The 19,925-nt window shown below is 49.9% G+C and overlaps 2 protein-coding genes across 11 annotated transcripts in view; one reads left to right on the top strand and one right to left on the bottom strand.

The window, feature by feature from the left end:
- KHK (ketohexokinase) overlaps positions 1–1,129 on the top strand; it is a 14,215-nt gene extending 13,086 nt beyond the window's left edge. For 2 of the 3 annotated variants that reach the window (XM_004028977.5, XM_004028978.5), the window contains exon 8: positions 24–308. In XM_004028977.5, the coding sequence (XP_004029026.2) occupies positions 24–109 (86 nt within the window). In that variant the 3' untranslated portion in view covers positions 110–308. Of the gene's footprint in view, positions 1–23 lie in introns of all 3 variants that reach the window. The other variant, XM_055377623.2, reaches the window with a different exon arrangement.
- Positions 68–19,925, bottom strand: CGREF1 (cell growth regulator with EF-hand domain 1). 8 transcript variants are annotated; one of them, XM_055377618.2, is made up of 7 exons: positions 19,076–19,206; positions 10,935–11,238; positions 4,539–4,629; positions 2,776–2,841; positions 2,610–2,680; positions 2,349–2,473; positions 946–2,140 (listed from the first exon to the last, which is right to left on the bottom strand). In XM_055377618.2, exons 3-7 carry the CDS (start codon positions 4,616–4,618, stop codon positions 1,628–1,630), a joined length of 855 nt encoding a protein of 284 aa, XP_055233593.1. In that variant the 5' UTR covers positions 4,619–4,629; positions 10,935–11,238; positions 19,076–19,206; the 3' UTR covers positions 946–1,627. The 8 variants fall into 8 exon arrangements, with proteins under 8 accessions (XP_055233591.1, XP_055233592.2, XP_018876833.1 ...); XM_063696005.1 differs by having other exon boundaries at positions 10,935–11,230; positions 19,076–19,203; XM_055377616.2 differs by lacking the exons at positions 946–2,140; positions 10,935–11,238 and adding an exon at positions 68–199 and having other exon boundaries at positions 19,005–19,925.

Below are 19,925 nucleotides of genomic sequence, written 5' to 3'. Positions count from 1 at the left end.
CTAGCTACTTGCCCCTCCTCCAGGGAGGAGCGTGCAGGAAGCACTGAGATTCGGGTGCCAGGTGGCCGGCAAGAAGTGTGGCCTGCAGGGCTTTGATGGCATCGTGTGAGAGCAGGTGCCGGCTCCCCGCACACCATGGAGACTACCATTGCGGCTGCATCGCCTTCTCCCCTCCATCCAGCCTGGCGTCCAGGTTGCCCTGCTCAGGGGACAGATGCAAGCTGTGGGGAGGACTCTGCCTGTGTCCTGTGTTCCCCACACGCCTCTCCCTGCAGAGCCTCAGAGCAAATAAATCTTCCTCAGAGCCAGCTTCTCCTGGCAGCTTCTGTCCTCAATGTCTGAACTGCTCTGGCTGGGCATTCCTGAGGCTCTGACTCTTCGATCCTCCCTCTTTGTGTCCATTCCCCAAATTAACCTCTCCGCCCAGGCCCAGAGGAGGGGCTGCCTGGGCTAGAGCAGCGAGAAGTGCCCTGGGCTTGCCACCAGCTCTGCCCTGGCTGGGGAGGACACTCAGTGCCCCACACCCAGTGAACCTGCCAAAGAAGCCGTGAGAGCTCTTCGGGGCCCTGCGTTGTGCAGACTCTATTCCCATAGCTCAGAAGCTGGGAGTCCACACCGCTGAGCTGAACTGACAGGCCAGTGGGAGGCAGGGGTGCGCCTCCTCTGCCCTGCCCACCAGCCTGTGATTTGATGGGGTCTTCATTGTCCAAAAATACCTCCTCCCGCTGACTGCCCCAGAGCCTGAAAGTCTCACCCTTGGAGCCCACCTTGGAATTAAGGGCATGCCTCAGCCACAAATGTGACCCAGGATACAGAGTGTTGCTGTCCTCAGGGAGGTCCGATCTGGAACACATATTGGAATTGGGGCCAACTCCAATATAGGGTGGGTAAGGCCTTATAATGTAAAGAGCATATAATGTAAAGGGCTTTAGAGTCAGACAGACCTGGATTCAAATCTGCCATTTAATTAGCTGCATATCACCTTAGGGTACAGCACTTAATGCAATCTGCCTCAATTGCTTCATCTGTCAAATGGAACAAATTCTGCTTGGCTACAGAATTATTGTGAGGATAAAATCATATATAAAGTGTCCAGCATGATGCCTGATGTGTACAAGGCTCTCAAAAAGTTCTAGTGATGATTAATATTACTGGGGATGGGGGTCACCTGCCCTGAACTGCAGGAGAGCATGGGGTGTCTGAACACCAGGTGAGGGGGAACCAGTGAGGGTTTGGGGCCCAGGGATAGACTGAGCTTTCCTCACTGGGTCCTCTGCAGCCGGCCATGGCTAGCACCATGCGCTCTGCTGCCGGAGCACCGTGAGGCCCAGAAACACTGGGAAGGCGGCATCCCTGTCCTTTCGGTCCCCAACCCCGTTCCTCTGAGAGGGTCTGGGCCGGCTGGACGGGTAGAGAGGTGGCCCGGAGGGATGAATTCATTCAGTTCTTTATTGGTAATCTGCCCCTTAACTTAGGGTCTCCCTGAGCTGCACAGAAAGACCTGATACCTACTGGGACCAGACAGGGGGCACAGAGGTGGTCCTTGTCCCAGCGTACATTTCCCCTACCCACTTCAGGGCTTATGTTCTGGCACTGAGACTTCGTGGGGTACCTGTATCTTCAAGATCTAGATCTCATCATTCTCCACTTGAACAATGTGCACCTCAAACTCATTTTGGGTGTTCTTAGACTCCAGTGTTTCCCCTGGAAGTACCTTGGCCTCCTCTCCATTCTCCCTGGCCTCTGCCTGGCCCCCAGCTTCCCCTCTGGGCCCTGGGGCATCTCCTTCAGCCTCTGCCTGGCCCCCAGCTTCCCCTCTGGGCCCTGGAACATCTCCATCAGCCTCTGCCTGGCCCCCAGGCTCCCGGACAGGATCCAAAGACTCCCTTCTGGCCTCTACCTGGCCCTTTGCTTCTTCTCTGGGACCCGGGGCTTCCTGTGTTTCTTGTCTTAATGGGCTTTTAGCTAATAGGGACTGCCTTCCAACAGCTTGTGGCTCCTGAGGAGAAGGAGCAAGGGGCTCTCCGGGCTCCACGTGCCTGGGGGCTACTCCCGGGAAGTTGATGAGCTCAGCAGGGGTCATGAGCCCATCCCCATTCAGGTCCTGGGTCTCGAGCACTTTGTCCACTATCAAGATCACCTGTGGAAGCAGAGTCACTGTGGGGTCTCCAGGGACAGAGATGTTCCCAGGAGTTCTGACCCTCCCTAACACACCCTTGCATCCCTGCCGTGCAAGCTCTGAGCCCTCCTTTTACAGAGGATTCACCAAAAGAGTTATGATGAGAAAGACCAAAGCCCCAAAGTGCTGGGTCTCCTTTATGCAGGGATCTCCATCCAGCAGAGCTTACCGGGTTGGTGGTAGGAGAGTTGGCAGCTCCAGGGGCCAGAGCAGCTGTCAACATGGACAGCAGCTCCAGGCCATCCAGCTGTCCACTCTGGTCATAGTCATGGAGGGCAAAGAGGTAGAGGAGAACTAGAGAAGAGAAGCTGGATTAGAAGAGGTGCCGGGGGAGGTGGAGAAGGCAGGAGTCAATGGGGCAGCCGAGCTCAGTCCCAGATCTGGCTGCCCAGAGCCTCCCGTCCCTGGCCCCATCAGCCCAGCCCCTCACCCTGCTCCCGGCTCAGATGCTCCAGCTGCACTTCTGTCTTTCCTAGTCCCTTTAGGTAGCTCTGCAGAAGTCTGTCAGAAAAGTGGAGAATTAGCCCGGGAGAGGTGAGTCTGCAGCCCTGGGCCTGGTCTTCTCCCTGAAAGCACCCCCGGCCCACCCTACTCACCCGAGCTGCTCCTGGCCTGGCTGGAAGGGGTTGGGCAGGAGCTGATGCTGCACTTCAGAGTCTGGCCTGGAGGAGGAAGGGGAGGACCAGCCTTGCAGAGAGCCTCCCTCAGGGCCCAGCCTGCCAACCTTCTGCCTCCAATCTCCTGGCAGTTTTTTCCCCAGACCCAAAGGGAGTTGCCCCCAAAATTCCAAAAACCTTGTAGGGAGGAGGCTCTTCTGGTCTCCTTGGAACCAAATCCTTAACTCCCTCAGACTCTGTTTTTGCAGCTGGCTACCTTAGACTTTAAATGAAAACCCAAATAAAACAACTGGTTAGGTAGAGGCCAGATGAGGCCACACCTAGTAGACACAAGTTAGAGATCCAAGAAAACAGCCCAGTGAGTGGCAGGACAACATGGGTCACAGACCCCTCTCCTTCGATGCTGGGAGCCAAGGGACAGGTCTCTGGCTGAGCCCGGTGGCACTGCCACAGTTTTATATAGACCCAGTTTGCTCCATGACATAAAATTGACCTATACTTTTTCCAGGACAGGGTGTATCTGTTGGTTCTGGGGTTTCAAGCTGCTCAGGATCTCCTTGTCAGTCTTTCAAGCTCCAAATGTGCTCCCACTTCTGGACTGGGTTAACTGTTTGCCCAAGTCAATCCAGACCTGTGATGCCAGAGAGCTGGCAGGAGTTGCAGCGACTTCTGTCACAGCTACCAGCCCCTGTGGCTGTTCCTGTGGCTGTTTCCCCTTCTACCCAGCATACCCATTGCACAGTATTTATAAATAAAACCTTCAGAAAGGTATTCAGATAACATAGAAATGACATGCTAATGATCTCTACTTCTTTGGTGTTGCCACCATAAGGTCTTTTTTTTTTCTGAGATGGAGTCTCGCTCTGTCACCCAGGCTGAGTGCAGTGGCTTGATCTCGGCTCACTGCAACTTCCACCTCCCGGGTTCAAGCGATTCTCTTGCCTCAGCCTCCTGAGTAGCTGGGATTACAGGCATGCACCACCATGCCTGGCTAATTGTTTTTTATTTCTGTAGAGATGGGGTTTCACCATGTTGGCCAGGCTGGTCTCGAACTCCTGACCTCAGGTGATCTGTCCGCCTCGGCCTCCCAAAGTGCTGGGATTACAGGTGTGAGCCACCACACCTGGCCCACCTCAAGGTCTTGATAACAAAACTGCAGGCCAGGCACGGTGGCTCATGCCTGTAATCCCAGCACTTTGCGAGGCCGATGTGGGCGAATCACAAGGTCAAGAGTTCGAGACCAGCCTGGCCAACATGGTGAAACCCCACCTCTACTAAAAATACAAAAATTAGCCCAGCATGGTGGCAGGCGCCTGTAGTCCCAGCTACTCGGGAGGCTGAGGCAGAAGAATTGCTTGAACCCGGGAGGCGGAGCTCGCAGTGAGCTGAGATCATGCCACTGCACTCCAGCCTGGGCGACAGAGTGAGACTCTGTCTCAAGAACAAACAAACAAACAAACAATTGCAGCCCCCACTTCTCTGGCACCACAGCTTCTTCCCTGTTCTTCATGATGCACCGGAGCTGAGTTCCCTGATTCCAAATGGGTCCAGCAAGCATGTACTGAATGCCCACTTTGTGGCACTCTGACAGGCACAAGATGGGAGGCTGATGGCAGGGAGATACAGAGATCGGGGAACCTACACCCCAGTCTCCTGCCTCCCAGAGGGCCCACCACACCCTTGGATTCTCTACAGACTTTCCCTCCTCCCAGCCCTTGGCCCTGCCCTCATAACCCTGTTACCTTGTGACTCCATCCTTTGGGGCAGCCTGACCCGTGGGGAACAGCAGCAGGATTAACACTGTCATCATCAAAGGTAACATCCTTCCTGGAACTGGAACAAGGAAGAGAATCAGGGGTCGGGGGAAAGAGGCGTCTGTCACCGTGTCACAGATGGGCTGGGTTAGACACAAGCGCATTTTCTGCCTGCTTCTACCTGCAGCCCCAAAGACAGGACTCCTGCTCAGGGAGAACTCACAAACAGACAGCAGGGATCCCATGGAACTATGCTCAAAATAAATGTCACTCCAGCTCTTGTATATAAAGCACATAAAGGCAGGCCTGCTGTGGCGGAAGCAGAGCTGGGGGCGCATCCCCACCCCACGCCCCATTCCCTTGCTCCCCACTAGGTGCCAAGGTGCCCAGAAAAGTACAGCGCAAGCATGTCTGACCTCCTTCAGCCCATTCATCTTACAGATGTAAAGGAGCGCAGAAAGTTTAAGAAAAAGGCCAGGTAAGAAACGCAGGGAGTCACAAAAAGACCAAGACTTAAACACAGGCAAAAAGAGAAATGGACTGTTTGTGTTTATTAAAAACCCACTGAAGAACAAATCAAGAGGCGCAGACTTCTTGAAATAGGTCTAAACTCAAGTACAAACTGCAAACACAATAAATCAGGGTCAGACCAACAGTGGCCCCAGGAATTGCTGTTTGCTAAATGCAGTTAGGAAAATTAGACCCACTATAAAGGAAAAAACAAAAACTTCCCCTAAGACTGACATGGCTTAGGCCCATTGGCAAAATCAACCACTTGAGTATATGAAAACAGTCAAGGATAGAATGGACCAATCTAACAGAGCCTAAAGCTTTCTGGTGAGTCCCAGGGTATGTACAGGTAGTGTGAGTTCCCGAGGAAGCAGAAGCCCACCAAAGCCAAGGCATGAGACCCCAAGCCCATCTCTAGAAAGAAAAATTGTCAGATGCTTGATGGTCTAGCAGAGATCAGGAACATCCCCATCTGGCTGGCACTGGGTTTTCCCAGAGGAAGGTTCATAGCTTTCAGCAGATTCTCCAAGCAACCCATGACCCTAATAAGGTTCAGAACCACTGCCAGGGTGGACTTCCATTTCCTAAGAGATGAGGGGTAGAGCAGGTAAGCACCTGGCTAATGGGAAGATAAACAAAACTCTGCCTTTTAAAGCTACCTTAAGGGAAAACCAGCTAAACATGGAAGTCCACAAGAAGATGAAGCTACCTAGAGTCACAGAACCTGTCATTTTTCTTTTTTTTTTTTCTTTTCTCTTTTTTTGAGAAGGAGTCCTGCTCTGTCACCCAAGCTGGAGTGCAGTGGCATGATCTCAGCTCACTGCAACCTCCGCCTCCCTGGTTCAAGTGATTCTCCTGCCTCAGCCTCCCGAGTAGCTGGGATTACAGGCAACTGCCACCACATCTGGCTAATTTTTGTATTTTTAGTAGAGACGGGGTTTCACCATGTTGGTCAGGCTGGTCTTGAACACCTGACCTCAGGTGATCTGCCCGCCTGGGCCTCCCAAAGTGCTGGGATTACAGGCGTGAGGCACTGCACTTGGCCTGTCTTCATTTTTCTATGCATACAACTGGCCCAACAGATAAAGTGAGTATACATAATTTGTTGGTGTCTATAAGCCCCAGTAGCCAAAAAAAGATGCTGAAGCCACAGCTGCCCTAAAGGTATTCACCAACATCAGCTGGCAACATAAATCCTAGGGTTTTAGTCGTTGCACCTGGAAGAGAAGACAAGGTACTGGGCCCGTTCAAGGTAGGCCATTGGAACTGAGATCTCTGTATCAACATGAAACCCTCAAAGGGTCACAGCCCAGAAAAAGGATGGACTAGAAAAACATTCAGACTTCCACTTCTGGGAGTGTAATAGTAAATGTCCCAATGAAAGTAACCACAAAGCTGGATAAAAATAGAAAGTATCTTTTCAAAAGCACTAGGTTGGCAAGAAATCCTCAACAGTACAAATGTGCAGTGAAAACAGTAATCTGGGGGAAAGTGAGCTTGACATCAGCTTTTGCCTTAGGAGTATCTGCCAAACCAAACCCAGGTGAACTTGAGCTGCCTGTCAGTGTGCTTGTGCTGTAAAGGAGACCAGAGATGATACCTGGGCCCACCTGATATGAAGAGACTAACAGGAGATTCCCTACATAAAGCTAGGATTCCAAACAGCTACACTCTGAACATGAACAAAAAGTAAATTTTTCATGAAGAAGGGCAGCAAAGAATTTTGCCTTTCTTGATTTTGGTGCTGTGTAGAAGGGAGAAAAAAAAAAAAAACCTCTCCCTGAGACTCTATAACAAGCCTGATCTAATGTGGGTTTTTTGTTTTTGTTTTTTTTGGGATGGAGTCTCTCTCACTCTGTCGCCCAGGCTAGAGTTGCTGTGGCATGATATCAGCTCACTGCAACCTCCACCTCCCGGGCTCAAGTGATTCTCCTGCCTCAGCCTCCTGAGTATCTGGGACTACAGGCATGTGCCACCATGCCCAGCTAATTTTTTGTATTTTTACTAGAGACAGGGTTTCGCTATGTTGGCCAAGCTGGTCTCGAACTCCTGATCTCAGGTGATCCTCCCGCCTCAGCCTCCCAAACTGCTGGGATTACAGGCATGAACCACTGCGCCTGCCCTCTAATGTGGGTTTGAAGCCTGAATTATTAATGCTACCTGTATGGTCAGAACATCTAAAGTAGGTAATGTATTTTGAAGTGCAACCTGGTTGATGGCACCCCCAGATGACTGGCAGAGGAAAACATACATCTCTGGAGCAACTCTAATCCAGGCCTCAAAGAATTTCCATAGGTAAAGTTTCCAGGAATATGAACTCATAGCCAAAACGTTATAAACATACAAAGAAATAAGACACTGAGTAAGAGCCAGCAAAACAATAGCAGGGAAAAGTAGACTTGGAAAAGCTGTTTTGGAATTGTTACACACAGAATATACAGCAGATACAGTTCACATGTTTTGTTTTGTTTTGTTTTGTTTTGTTTTGTTTGAGAGAGGGTCTCGCTCTGTTGCCCAGGCTGGAGTGCCGTGGTGCAATGTCAGCTCACTGCAATCTCTGCCTCCCGAGTTCAAGCAATTCCCCTGCCTCACCCTCCTAAGTAGCTGGGATTACAGGCGTGTGCCACCACGCCCTGCTAATTTTTGTATTTTTAGTAGAGATGGGGTTTCACCATGTTGATCAGGCTGGTCTCAAACTCCTGACCTCATGATCTGCCCACCTTGGCATCCCAAAGTGCTGGGATTACAGGCATGAGTCACCGCGCCTGGCCAGTTCACATGTTTTAAGAAATTAAAGGGAAGCTTGAAACTATGAGGAAGAAATAAGAGTTTTCCGGCCAGCAACAGTATGTTTAAAAAAAAAAAAAAAAAAAGAGGCTGGGTGTGGTGGCTCATGCCTGTAGTCCCCGCACTTTAGGAGGCTGAGGCTGGTGGATCACAAGGTCAGGTGATTGAGACCATCCTGGCCAACATGGTGAAACCCCGTCTCTACTAAAAAATACAAAAAAATTAGCCAGGCGTAGTGGTGGGTACCTGTAATCCCAGCTACTCGGGAGGCTGAGGCAGAAGAATCGCTTGAACCTGGGAGGCAGAGGTTGCAGTGAGCTGAGATCATGCCACTGCACTCCAGCCTGGGCCACAGAGCGAGACTCTGTCTCAAAAAAAAAAAAGAAAGAAAGAAGAGCATAAAAATGACCAAGTAGATTTGAAGAGGAAACAAACATAACTTTTAGAAATAAAAGACTGATTTTAAAAATGCAATGGGTGACCAGCCTGGCCAACATGGTGAAACCCCGTCTCTACTAAAAATACACAAGTTAGCTGGGCTTGGTGGCACACGCCTGTAATCCCAGCTACTCGGGAGGCTGAGGCAGGAGAATCGCTTGAACCCAGGAGGCGGAGGTTGCAGTGAGCCAAGATCACCCCACTGCGCTCCAGCCTGAGCGACAGAGTGAGACTGTCTTAAAAAAATAAATAAAATAAAAAATAAAAATAAAAATGCAATGGGTGAGTTAAATTGATTAGACACAACTGATATGAGAGTTAATGAACTGGAAAATAGATCTGAATAAATTATCCAGAGTGCAGTTCATTGAGTCAAAGACATAGAAAATATAAAACAGAGGTTAAGTGGCAAGGTGGATGGAGAAGATAAGAGATACAACTGGGAAAAAGCAGTATTTGAAGAAATAATAGCTGACATTTTTCCAGTAGGTTGCAAAACACTGGAATATGCCAATCCAGGAAGCCCAACAATTCAATGCAGATTAAATAAACAGAAATTCTCACCTAGACCTATTTTTCTAAAATAGAACACTCAAGAAAAAAAAAATTGTAAAAGCAGTCAGAAAGAAAAGACAAATCATCTCATAGGAAAAGTAATTAGACTGATAGCTGATTTCTTGACATCAACAATGATGCCCAAATACAGTAATATAGTATTTTAATGTGTTCAGAGAGGGGAGAAAATTGATATTCTAGAATTCTATTCTCAGCAAAATTATCTTGCAGAATGAGGTGAAGCAAAATTATTTATTTATTTATTTAGAGACAGGGTCTCACTCTGTTGCCCAGGCTGGAACTCCTGGCATGATCATAGCAATTCTCCCACTCCTGCGTCACAAGTAGCTGGGACGACATGAATGTGCCACCATGCCCAGCTTTTTTTTTGGTAGAGACAGGTCTCAACTTTGTTGCCCAGGCTGGTCTTGGGTGCAAGCAATCCTCCTACCTTGTAAAAACAATTTTAGGCAAATAACTTAGAGAATCTGCCACTAACATTCCTTCATTAAAGGAAATTCAGCTGGATATGAGTTCGTGCCTGTAATCCCAGCACTTTGGGAGGCTGAGGTGGAAGGATCTCCTGAGCCCAGGAGTTCAAGACCAGCCTGGGCAATATCGTGAGACTCCATTTCTACAAAAAATAGGAAAAAATTAGCCGGGCATGGTGGGGTGTGCCTGTAGTTCCAGCTACTCAGGAAGCTGAGGTGGTAGGATCGCTTGAGCCCAGGAGGTGAAGGAGGCAGTGAGCTCTGATCACACCACTGTAATCTAGCCTGGGCAACAGAGCAAGACCCTGTCTTTAAAAAAAAAAAAAAAAAAAAAAGGTTTGAAATGCAAGAAAACATGTGGAGCAAAGAAATCACAAAGTATGTGGCTAAATCTAAACAGACATAGACTGTTAAACAATGATAATTATGTTAATATATGAGGCAAAAAAGCTGGTCTGAACTACAATATTGGACAATGACATGTAAAGCAAAGATGGCTGTTTGGGAAGAGAGTAGACATATTGATGAACTTTGTTAAATATGCATGTTAAGGCTGGGCGCGGTGGCTCACGCCTGTAATCCCAGCACTCTGGGAGGCCGAGGTGGGCGGATCACCTGAGGTTGGGAGTTCAAGACCTGCCTGACCAACATGGAGAAACCCTGTCTCTACTAAAAATACAAAATTAGCTGGGCAAGGTGGTGCATGCCTGTAATCCCAGCTACTTGGGTGGCTGAGGCAGGATAATCGCTTGAACCCGGGAGGCGGAGGTTGTGGTGAGCCGAGATCACACCACTGCACTCCAGCCTGGGCAACAAGAGGAAGACTCCGTCTCAAAAAAAAAAAAAAAAAAAAGTATGTTAAAATTTTAAGGATAACCATTAAAAAATGAGAACTGGAATGTATAGCCTCAAACCAGTAGAAAAAAATTAATGGAATTTTAAAAACTGAACTAAAAGAAAGGCAGAAAAAGAAGAAATAAAACCAGGAAAAGACGAAGAAGAAGAAATAAAAAGTAAAGGCTGGGTGTGTGGCTAATGCCTGTAATTCCAGCACTTTGGGAGGCCGAGGTGGGAGGATCACTTGAGCCCAGGAGTTTGAGACCAGCCTGGGCAACATAGTCTCTGTTTGAGCCCAGGAGTTTGAGACCAGCCTGGGCAACACCCTGTCTCTACAGAAAATAATTTTTAAAAAAATTAGCTGGGTGTGGTGACATACATCTGTAGATCCAGCTACTAGGGAGGCTGAGGTGGGAAGAACATTTGAACGTGGGACATTGAGGCAGTAGTAAGCTGCAATTATACCACTACACTCCAGCCTCGGTGACAGACTATCTCCAAAGAAATACACACACACACACAAACCCAAAAATAACAAAAACAGCACTAATAAAAGAGACTACACAAAGAAATTAAAATAAATGAATAGCAGAAATTAAAAACAATAAAGAGAAGCAACAGAGCCAAACAAGGGTGGTTTCTTTAAAAAGACTAGTAAAATAAAAAATATATATATACAAAGAAACAAATTAAAAGCCTAGTAAAACAGACAAACCTTTGGCAATTTCAATTAGGAACAAAGAGAGCCAGGTGTTGTGGTTCACACCTGTAATCCCAGTGTGTCCGGAATTGGTGGGTTCTTGGTCTCACTGACTTCAAGAATGAAGCTGCGGACCCTCGCGGTTGAGTGTTACAGTTCCTAAAGGCGGCGTGTCTGGAGTTTGTTCCTTCTGATGTTGGGATGCTTTCGGAGTTTCTTCCTTCTGGTGGGTTTGTGGTCTCGCTGGCTCAGGAATGCAGCTGCGGACCTTCGCAGTGAGTGTTACAGCTCTTAAGGCAGTGCGCCTGGAGTTGTTCGTTTCTCCCAGTGGGTTCGTGATCTCGCTGGCTTCAGGAGTGAAGCTGTAGACCTTCGTGGTGAGTGTTACAGCTCATAAAGGCAGTGTGAACCCAAAGAGTGAGCAACAGCAAGATTTATTGCAAAGAGCGAAAGAACAAACCTTCCACAGCGTGGAAAACGACCTGAACAGGTTGCCACTACTGGCTCCGGCAGCCTGATTTTATTCTCTTATCCGGCCCCCACCCACATCCTGCTGATTGGTCCATTTTACAGAGAGCCGAGTGGTCTGTTTTGACAGGGTGCTGATTGGTGCGTTTACAATCCCTGAGCTAGACACAAAGGTTCTCCACGTCCCCACTAGGTTAGCTAGATACAGAGTGTCAATTGGTGCATTCCCAAACCCTGAGCTAGACACAGGGTGCTGACTGGTGTGTTTACAAACCTTGAGCTAGATACAGAGTGCCAACTGGCGTATTTACAATCCCTTAGCTAGACATAAAGGTTCTCCAAGTCCCCACCAGACTCAAGAGCTCAGCTGGCTTCACCCAGTGGATCCTGCACCGGGGCCGCAGGTGGAGCTGCCTGTCAGTCCCGCACCCTGCGCCCGCACTCCTCAGCCTTTGGGTGGTCGATGGGACTGGGCGCCGTGGAGCAGGGGGCGGCGCTCGTTGGGAGGCTCGGGCCGTGCAGGAGCCCACGGCAGTGGGGAGGCTCAGGCATGGCGGGCTGCAGGTCTCGAGCCCTGCCCCGCGGGGAGGCAGCTGAGGCCCAGCGAGAAGTAGAGCATAGCAGCTGCTGGCCCAGGTGCTAAGCCCCTCACTACCCGGGGCTGGCGGGGCCGGCCGGCAGCTCCGAGTGCTGGGCCCCCGAGCCCACGCCCACCCGGAACTCGCGCTGGCCGGCAAGCGCCGCGCGCAGCCCCCGTTCGCGCTCGCGCCTCTCCCTACACACCTCCCTGCAAGCTGAAGGAGCCTTGGCCAGTACAGAAAGGGGCTCCCACAGTGCAGCGGTGGGCTGAAGGGCTCCTCAAGCGCGGCCAGAGTGGGCGCCAAGGCCGAGGAGGCGCCGAGAACGAGCGAGGGCACACACTGTCACCTCTCACCAGCACTTTGGGAGGCTGAGGCAGAAGGATTGCTTGAGCCCAGAAGTTGGAGGCCAGCTTGGGCAACATAGTGAGACCCCTATCTCTACAAAAAATTAATTTTAAAAAATTGGCTGGGTGTGGTGGTGCACGCCTGTAGTCCTAGCTACTTGGGAAGCTGAGGTGAAGGATGACTTGAGCCCAGGAGGCTGAGACTGCAGTGAGCTGTGATTGTGCTGCTGTACTCCAGCCTGGGTGACAGAGTGAGACCCCATTTCAGAAAAAAATAAAAACAAACCAAAGACTAAAAGTACAAATAGAAAAGGCACAAACAATATTAAGAAGGAAAATAGGGACATAACTAAAGAAACAGCAGAGATTTGAAAACTTAGAGGATATGGCCAATTTCCTAGAAAAACTTAATAGCAAAACTGATGCAAAAAGAAATAAGCTTTGATAGTCTTACAATCACTAAGGAAACTGAATCAGTGAGTATTAACCTTTACTGCTTCTGGAACTATAAACCTGAAATGTTTTTAGGGAGCAGTCTGGAAATGTGTATTAATTTCCTAAAACTCTGACCCAACAATATCGTCTTGGGGATTACATAAAAGAATATAAATGGAAAAGAAATGACAAAGATATGTATAGCTGTGCTATTAATATTAGTCAAACAAATGTAAGCAACCTGAATGTCTAACATTTAGGCAATGGCTGAACAAACCATATTATGCGATAGAACCATTAAATATAATAAATCAACTCAGAAAGTTTAAAAGGAAAAAATGAGCAGATTTGAGTATATCAAAAGTTTAAACTTCTGTGCCATGAAATATACCACAAATCACGTTCGAGGAGACAAGTGACAGAGAACTGAAGGAATTGCCGCTAGTGTGTGGAGGCTTCCCGGGTCCCCAGAAGGGTGGGGTTCCACCGCCTGGGCCTCAGCAGGAAGTAGAAGACAGAAATCTCCCTAGAAACCCTATGGGTACTGAATGGAGGTCCAGGAGCTGCAGAGATGAGTGCCTTGTTTCCAGGAAGGTTAGAGAGAAGGCCCTGCCTACAGGGTGCCTGAGAGGTCAGGAAGCAGCAGCTGAAGGAGGGTCTGGGTGAATGGGCAGAGAGAGGGCTGCCTCTCCCAGTTCTTTGTATCTAGAGTGCTGCTGGTTTGAAGAAGGGGGCTGAGGTCAGCTGAGGGTTCCAGTCTCTAAGGTGGAAGGAGGGGTGCCTAATGGCTGAGAGAGCCAGTTGGCCAGGAGAATGCCAGAAGTTCTGGCTCCCTGGCCTGGGTGCCACAGAGAATACTATGGAAAGCACCAACAGCTGCCACATGACAAAGACCAGAGGGCAAGCATCCGTAGGGAAGGCAAGTTAGATATAAGTTTGTACAATAAGGATAAATATTAATTTCTTTAATATTTATTGAACACCTGCCATATGTGAGGCACTCTCTTATCACTAAGCTGATCTCTTAAGGTCGAATTACTTTTTCTTTTTCCCCCTAAAGCTTGCAAATATGTAAGTAGGAAAAGATACAAATGTTAACGCAAGAAAAACACAGAATTGCTATGGAATAGGTGGTACGGCCCAAAGTTGGGGGGTATGGGCCCTGACATCAGGCTGCCTGTGTTCAAATCTGGGCTCCACAGCCCACTAGCTGTGCGGCTTTTCTGTGCTTCAGGTTCTCCATCTGTAATGCGGGGCTGACGAGAGCACCTCTGGCAGGGCTGTGGTGAGGGTTTAATTAATGAGACAAGACGTGTAAAGTGCAGTGCCTGATCTACAATAAGGCCTTTTTCCTTCCAAGAGTTCATCTGCACGGCCCCACAGTGGCTTCACACACCCCCTTCCCACCTGGCTCCTCTCAAATTGCTTTCTCCACCCTATCTGTTTACTGCTAGGACCCAGGCCGACAGGAGGCACTGGAGTAATTTAAATCCCTCAGAGCTGTCAAAACTCATCATCCAGGCTTCACGTGTTCTTACACACTAGCAGGTGCCTTTTTTTTTTTTTTTTTTTTTTTTTTGAGACAGAGTCTTGCTGTGTCACCAGGCTGGAGTGCAGTGGCGTGATCTCGGTTCACTGCAACCTCCGTCTCCCAGGTTCAACCAATTCTCCTGCCTCAGCCTCCCAAGTAGCTGGGACTACAGGTGCACGCCACCACACCCAGATAATTTTTGTATTTTTAGTAGAGACGGGGTTTCACCATGTTGGCCAGGATGGTCTCGATCTCTTGACCTCGTGATCCGCCTGCCTCAGCCTCCCAAAGTGCTGGGATTATAGGTGTAAGCCACCACACCCGGCCCTCAGATGCCTTTTAAAGGAGGATGTCTGTGAACTCCAAAGGATGACTCTGGGGGGAGCCGTTCAGGCATAAAGGGGAAGCACCCCTCAGATCCACTCATCCTCTCACTCATTAGGCCACTGTGGTAGCTTTAAAAACCTGTCTACACATTCTTTGACATTCCTTCCCACAAAACTTGGAGTCTAACTCGCCTCCCCTTGTATATGATCTGGACTTAGTGACTGGCTTCTAATGAGTTGCTGAAATGGTGCTTACACGACTTCCAAGTCCAAGTAATAAAAGTGACCTAGCTTATGCCTGGTTCTGGTTCTCCCCTTCACTTGACACACAGATGTGCACCTCTGGAACCTTGAGCCACCATGGAAGGAGCCTGGTCTCCCCGAAACCACCCTACGGAAGAGAGAGTGTGGAGAACCCACCTAGAAACAGATGCCTGAGAAGCCTCCAGCTCAAATCTTCCCAGCCCAACAACCAGACGGGAGAGAGCCAAGCTCCAGATAATTCTAACCCCCAGCCTCTGAGCTGCCCCAGCCAACACTGAATGCAGTAGAAATGTGCTTGTCTCCACAGCCTGCACTCATGTGCAAAGTCAACATCAACGTTATCTTTGTGTGTGTGTGTGTGTGACAGGGTCTCACATGTTGCCCAGGCTGATTGGAAACCCCCAGGCTCAAGCAATCCTCCTGCCTCGGCTTTCCAAAGTGCTGGGATTATAGGCATGAGCTACCATGCCGGGCCCATTATCCTTTTAAGCCACTACATTTTGAGGTGGTTTGTTACACTGCCATAGTAATTGGAAAACTAACCATGTAAGGGCTGGCTTCATGGGTGTGCGTCCTGTGAAGTCACAAGTTCCCTGCTCTCAGAGGGGCCCTGTGCTTAGGCTAATGCTCTGTTGTCACTATCTTGAAACTCTCAATCATTTTTGCACCGAGCCCTGCAAATTATGCACCTGGTCCTGAGTCCTACCCCGTGAATGACTATCACTCTCCTCTTCTTGGTCCTATGTACCCCTCATATATTTAACTCTTCAGTATGTTTAATGGACAGAAAACAGAGCTTTGGAAACAGCCAGACCTACTTTTAAACCCAAGCTCCACCACTGAGTGTCCCTGTGACCTTGGGTAAATTAATTTTTCTCACTAAACTTCAGTTACCTTATCCACATACTGGAGATAATATTTACCTCACAGGGTTACAGTGAACATTAAATGAATAATGAATTACTTCTGGCACAAACTAATATACAAGCCTTTTAGTGTTATCCCTGTCTCTGGTATTTTCTCCACTTAAAGAACCCTCCATACCCACATCAGATAAATCTTCCTTTGCTAGAATTCCACTGCTCTAGAACCTTCAGTGGCTCCCTATTTCGATTACAGTCCAGAATCTTCACCTGGGCATTCAAGGCCTTCTACAATCAGATATCAAGTTACTGTTGACTCATCTTGCAGTGCTGCATTATGACAGCACACTGCTTCAAACAAAGGAGTTATTGGAGTCTCCTAAAATACTTTCCACTTTCACTTTTCAGTGCTTTTGCCCAACCTGTTCCATCCTCAATCTGGAATGTCCTGGGCCCTCCTGACAACCTTAGCATTCGGTTATAGCCCACCTCAAAAATGCAAGTGATTGGGCTGAGTACAATGGCTCACGCCTGTAATCCCAGTACTTCGCAGGCCAAGGCAAAAGGATTGCTTGAAGCCAGGAGTTCCAGACCAGCCTGGGCAGCAAAATGAGACCCCCCCCCATCTCTAAAAAAAACAAACAAACAAAAATTGTTTTTAATTAGATAGCATGGTGGCTCAAATCTATGGTCCCAGCTACTTGGGAGGCTGATGCAGGAGGATCACTTCAGCCCAGGAGTTGAAGGCTGCAGTGAGCTATAATTACACCACTGCACTCCAGCCTGGATGACAGCAAGATGCCATCAAAAAAAAAAAAAAAGGCCGGGCATGGTGGCTTACACCTGTAATCCCAGCACTTTAGGAGGCCAAGGTGGAAGGATCGCCTGAGGTCAGGAGTTTGAGACCAGCCTGGCCAACGTGGTGAAACCCCATCTCTACTAAAAATACAAAAATTAGCCAGGCACAGTGGCATGTGCCTGTGATCCCAGCTACTTCGGAGGCTGAGACACGAGAATTGCTTGAACCCAGGAGGCAGAGGTTGCAATGAGCCAAGATTGTGCCATTGCACTCCAGCTGGGGTCACAGAGCAAGACTGTCTCAAAAAAAGAGAGAGAGAAAAAAAAAGTAAATGATGTGGACTTTCAGTATAATTTTTTTTTTTTGAGATGGAGTCTCACTCTGCTGCCCAGGCTGGAGTGCAATGGCACGATCTCAGCTCACCACAACCTCCACCTCCCGAGTTCAAGCGATTCTCCTGCCTCAGCCTCCCGAGTAGCTGGGATTACAGGCATGTGCCACCATGACCTGCTAATTTTGTATTTTTAGTAGAGATGGGGTTTCGGCATCTTGGCCAGGCTGGTCTTGAACTCCTGACCTCAGGTGATCCGCCCACCTTGGCCTCCCAAAGTGCTGGGATTACAGGGATGAGCCACCAGGCCAGGTCTATTCTCTCTCTCTCTCTTTTTTTTTTTTTTTGAAATGGAGTCTCGCTCTGTCACCCAGGCTGGAGTGCAGTGGCGCAAAATCTACTCACCATAGTCTCCACTTCCCAGGCTCAAGCGATTCTCCTGCCTCAGCCTCCCAAGTAGCTGGGATTACAGGTGTGCACCACTACACCTGGCTAATTTTTGTATTTTTAGTAGAGACGGGGTTTCACCACGTTGGACAGGCTGTTCTCGAACCCCTGACCTCAAGTGATCTACCCACCTTGGCCTCCCAAAGTGCTGGGATTACAGGCATGAGCCACTGCACCTGGCCAATATTCTAAGTAATGCTTCCAACTGTGACATTTTAGTACAAGTAACCCACCTCAGTGGTTTAAGGAAAGGCTAAGGCACCTCATGTAATGTGTAATGAGGTTAGTGCGATGTGTTGACACTTAGACATTTCTAAACATTAACAAAAGCTTTTGTAAGTGAGAGAAATAAAATAGTTATTGAACCACTGCCTGTCCAATAAAAATGTCCCTAACCATTTTCTATAAGTATAATGTGCATGAACATAATTACCCTAATAAACACATGAAAGCCACCATAACTGTTAACAGTTGCCATGTAATTTAATAAAGTTATGTCACACACGTGCACTCACACATTCACAATGACCCTCCAGCCCCAGTGTTCTTCAAGCCTTTGCACCAGTGCATGGGAGGAGAGCACGCTCTACAGGTTAGACTTCTGATCAAATCCTGCCTCTGATACTACTCACTGTGGGACCTAGGCAGGTGTCTTAACCTCTCTGAGCCCTGGGATCTGAATTTTTTTTTTTTTTTTTTTGAGGCGGAGTCTCGCTCTGTCGCCCAGGCTGGAGTGCAGTGGCACGATCTCGGCTCACTGCAAGCTCCGCCTCCCGGGTTCACGCCATTCTGCATTCTCCTGCCTCAGCCTCCCGAGTAGCTGGGACTACAGGCGCCTGCCACCACGCCTGGCTAAATTTTTTTGTATTTTTAGCAGAGACGGGGTTTCACCGTGTTAACCAGAATGGTATCGATCTCCTGACCTCGTGTTCCGCCCGTCTCGGCCTCCCAAAGTGCTGGGATTACAGGCGTGAGCCACTGCTCCTGGTCGGGATCTGCATTTTAAAAATGAGGATAACAGTATCTGTCTCCTAAAGGTTTGGGGAGGCTGCAATGAGAAAACTTAGGGTAGGTGCCTGGCACCAAGCAGGTGCTGCTTGGGTATTTCAGAGCCTCTGGGCTGTGGCAGGGGCCTTGCAGGGTTATCCTGGGTAACTTCCCATCCAATGCAAAAATTTCTTCCTCAGCAACCCTGTCAAATGGCCTCTGCTTGAATCATTCCAGGACAGGAACCTAGCACCTCACAGGCCGGCAGTTCCATCTCCTGTAGAGTCGAACTGTTGGGAAGCTAAAATTTTGAGTGGAATCCTCTCCCTTAATTCTTAATTTATCCCTCTGGTGCCCTTGTGCCTCCCAGCACCCATCCCCCAAGAAAGGAGACAGCGGCTACAGGGCTAGAGGAGCCCACACCCGGGAGCTGGTCCCTCGGCCACTTCCAAGAGGACGACAGCCTCGGGCCCTCCCCAGCGCTCCATTTCTTCCCCGTCGGATGAGGGGGAAAGCTCCCGCCAGCTGCCCCTCCCCCAGGACTGCTGGAACACGGAATGCCGGGCTGGGGGAAGCGCCTGGGGAACTGCGAAGCCCCAAATTCACACCAAGGAGCCTCAGGCTCGCTCTCCAGTCCCTTCCTCCACCTGCCCTCAGGGTACACAGGGGCAAGGGCCACTGCTCCCGCCGCGTCTGAGCCGCAGGGGATGCAGAGGGACTGCGCTCTCGGGATCAGGACCAGAGGCTGGAGGCCACCTACCCCGCGCGGCCCTGGCTGGCTGACGGTGATGGGCTCGGGTCTCCGGCCGGCCGGGGCGGGGTGTCACCCACCTGCTGCGGCGCCGCGCGGCTCTGGGGGTCCAGCTCCGTGGGCGCTCCTGGCTGCTGCGCCGCCCGCGCCTCGCCTCCCGCCGCCAGCCTCCCCCGGGCCGCTCCACGTGGCCGCTCCACGTCGCCCTCCCGGCTGGAGCCGCCGCCCTGGCCGGGCAGAGTCCGGAGCCAGTGCCAGCCGCCGCCCCGCCCGCCGGACCTGGCCCTTCGCAGCTCCACCAGCGTCCCCGCTGCGCCCGCGGCCGGAGGGGCTGCGCGCGCCCGTGTAAGTGTGCGCGTGTGTGCGTGCCTGAGTGCGCATGTGCGCGTGTGCGAGTCCGCGTGTGCTCGTGAGTGCGCTCGTGTGCTTGTGCGTGTGTGCACATGCGTGTGACATTGTGAGCGTGCGTGTGTGCGCGTGTGAGCATGTGTAAGGATGCACGTGTGAGCATGTGTAAGGATGCACGTGTGTGAGCGTGCATGTGTGCGCGGATGTGTGCGTGTGCCTGTATGCACACATGTGAGTACAGAGAGACCAAGAGACAGTGAGGCCAGTGTGCATCAGAAGTATGTTTAACTGTGCTCATGCTTTGGTTGCCATTTTCTCTGCCTGAGGGACCCAGATGTATGTGACAAAATGGAACCTAACTTACTGTTAGCATGTGCGGTTGTGGCTGGCATGTGTGGCTCTGTGTATGAGGAACTTGTGACACGGTAGGGGGTATTTTGTGTGACTGTGCATCCGTGTGATAGTGTGGGCTTCAGGGGCCGGGCGTGGTGGCTCACACCTGTAATCCCACCACTTTGGGAGGCCAAGGCGGGTGGATCATGAGGTCAGGAGATGGAGACCATCCTGGTTAACACAGTGAAA

Source organism: Gorilla gorilla, chromosome 12 (assembly GCF_029281585.2).
Source record: "Gorilla gorilla gorilla isolate KB3781 chromosome 12, NHGRI_mGorGor1-v2.1_pri, whole genome shotgun sequence".
NCBI classification, from domain to species: domain Eukaryota; kingdom Metazoa; phylum Chordata; class Mammalia; order Primates; family Hominidae; genus Gorilla; species Gorilla gorilla.
This window is presented reverse-complemented; position numbering and strand designations above follow the sequence as displayed.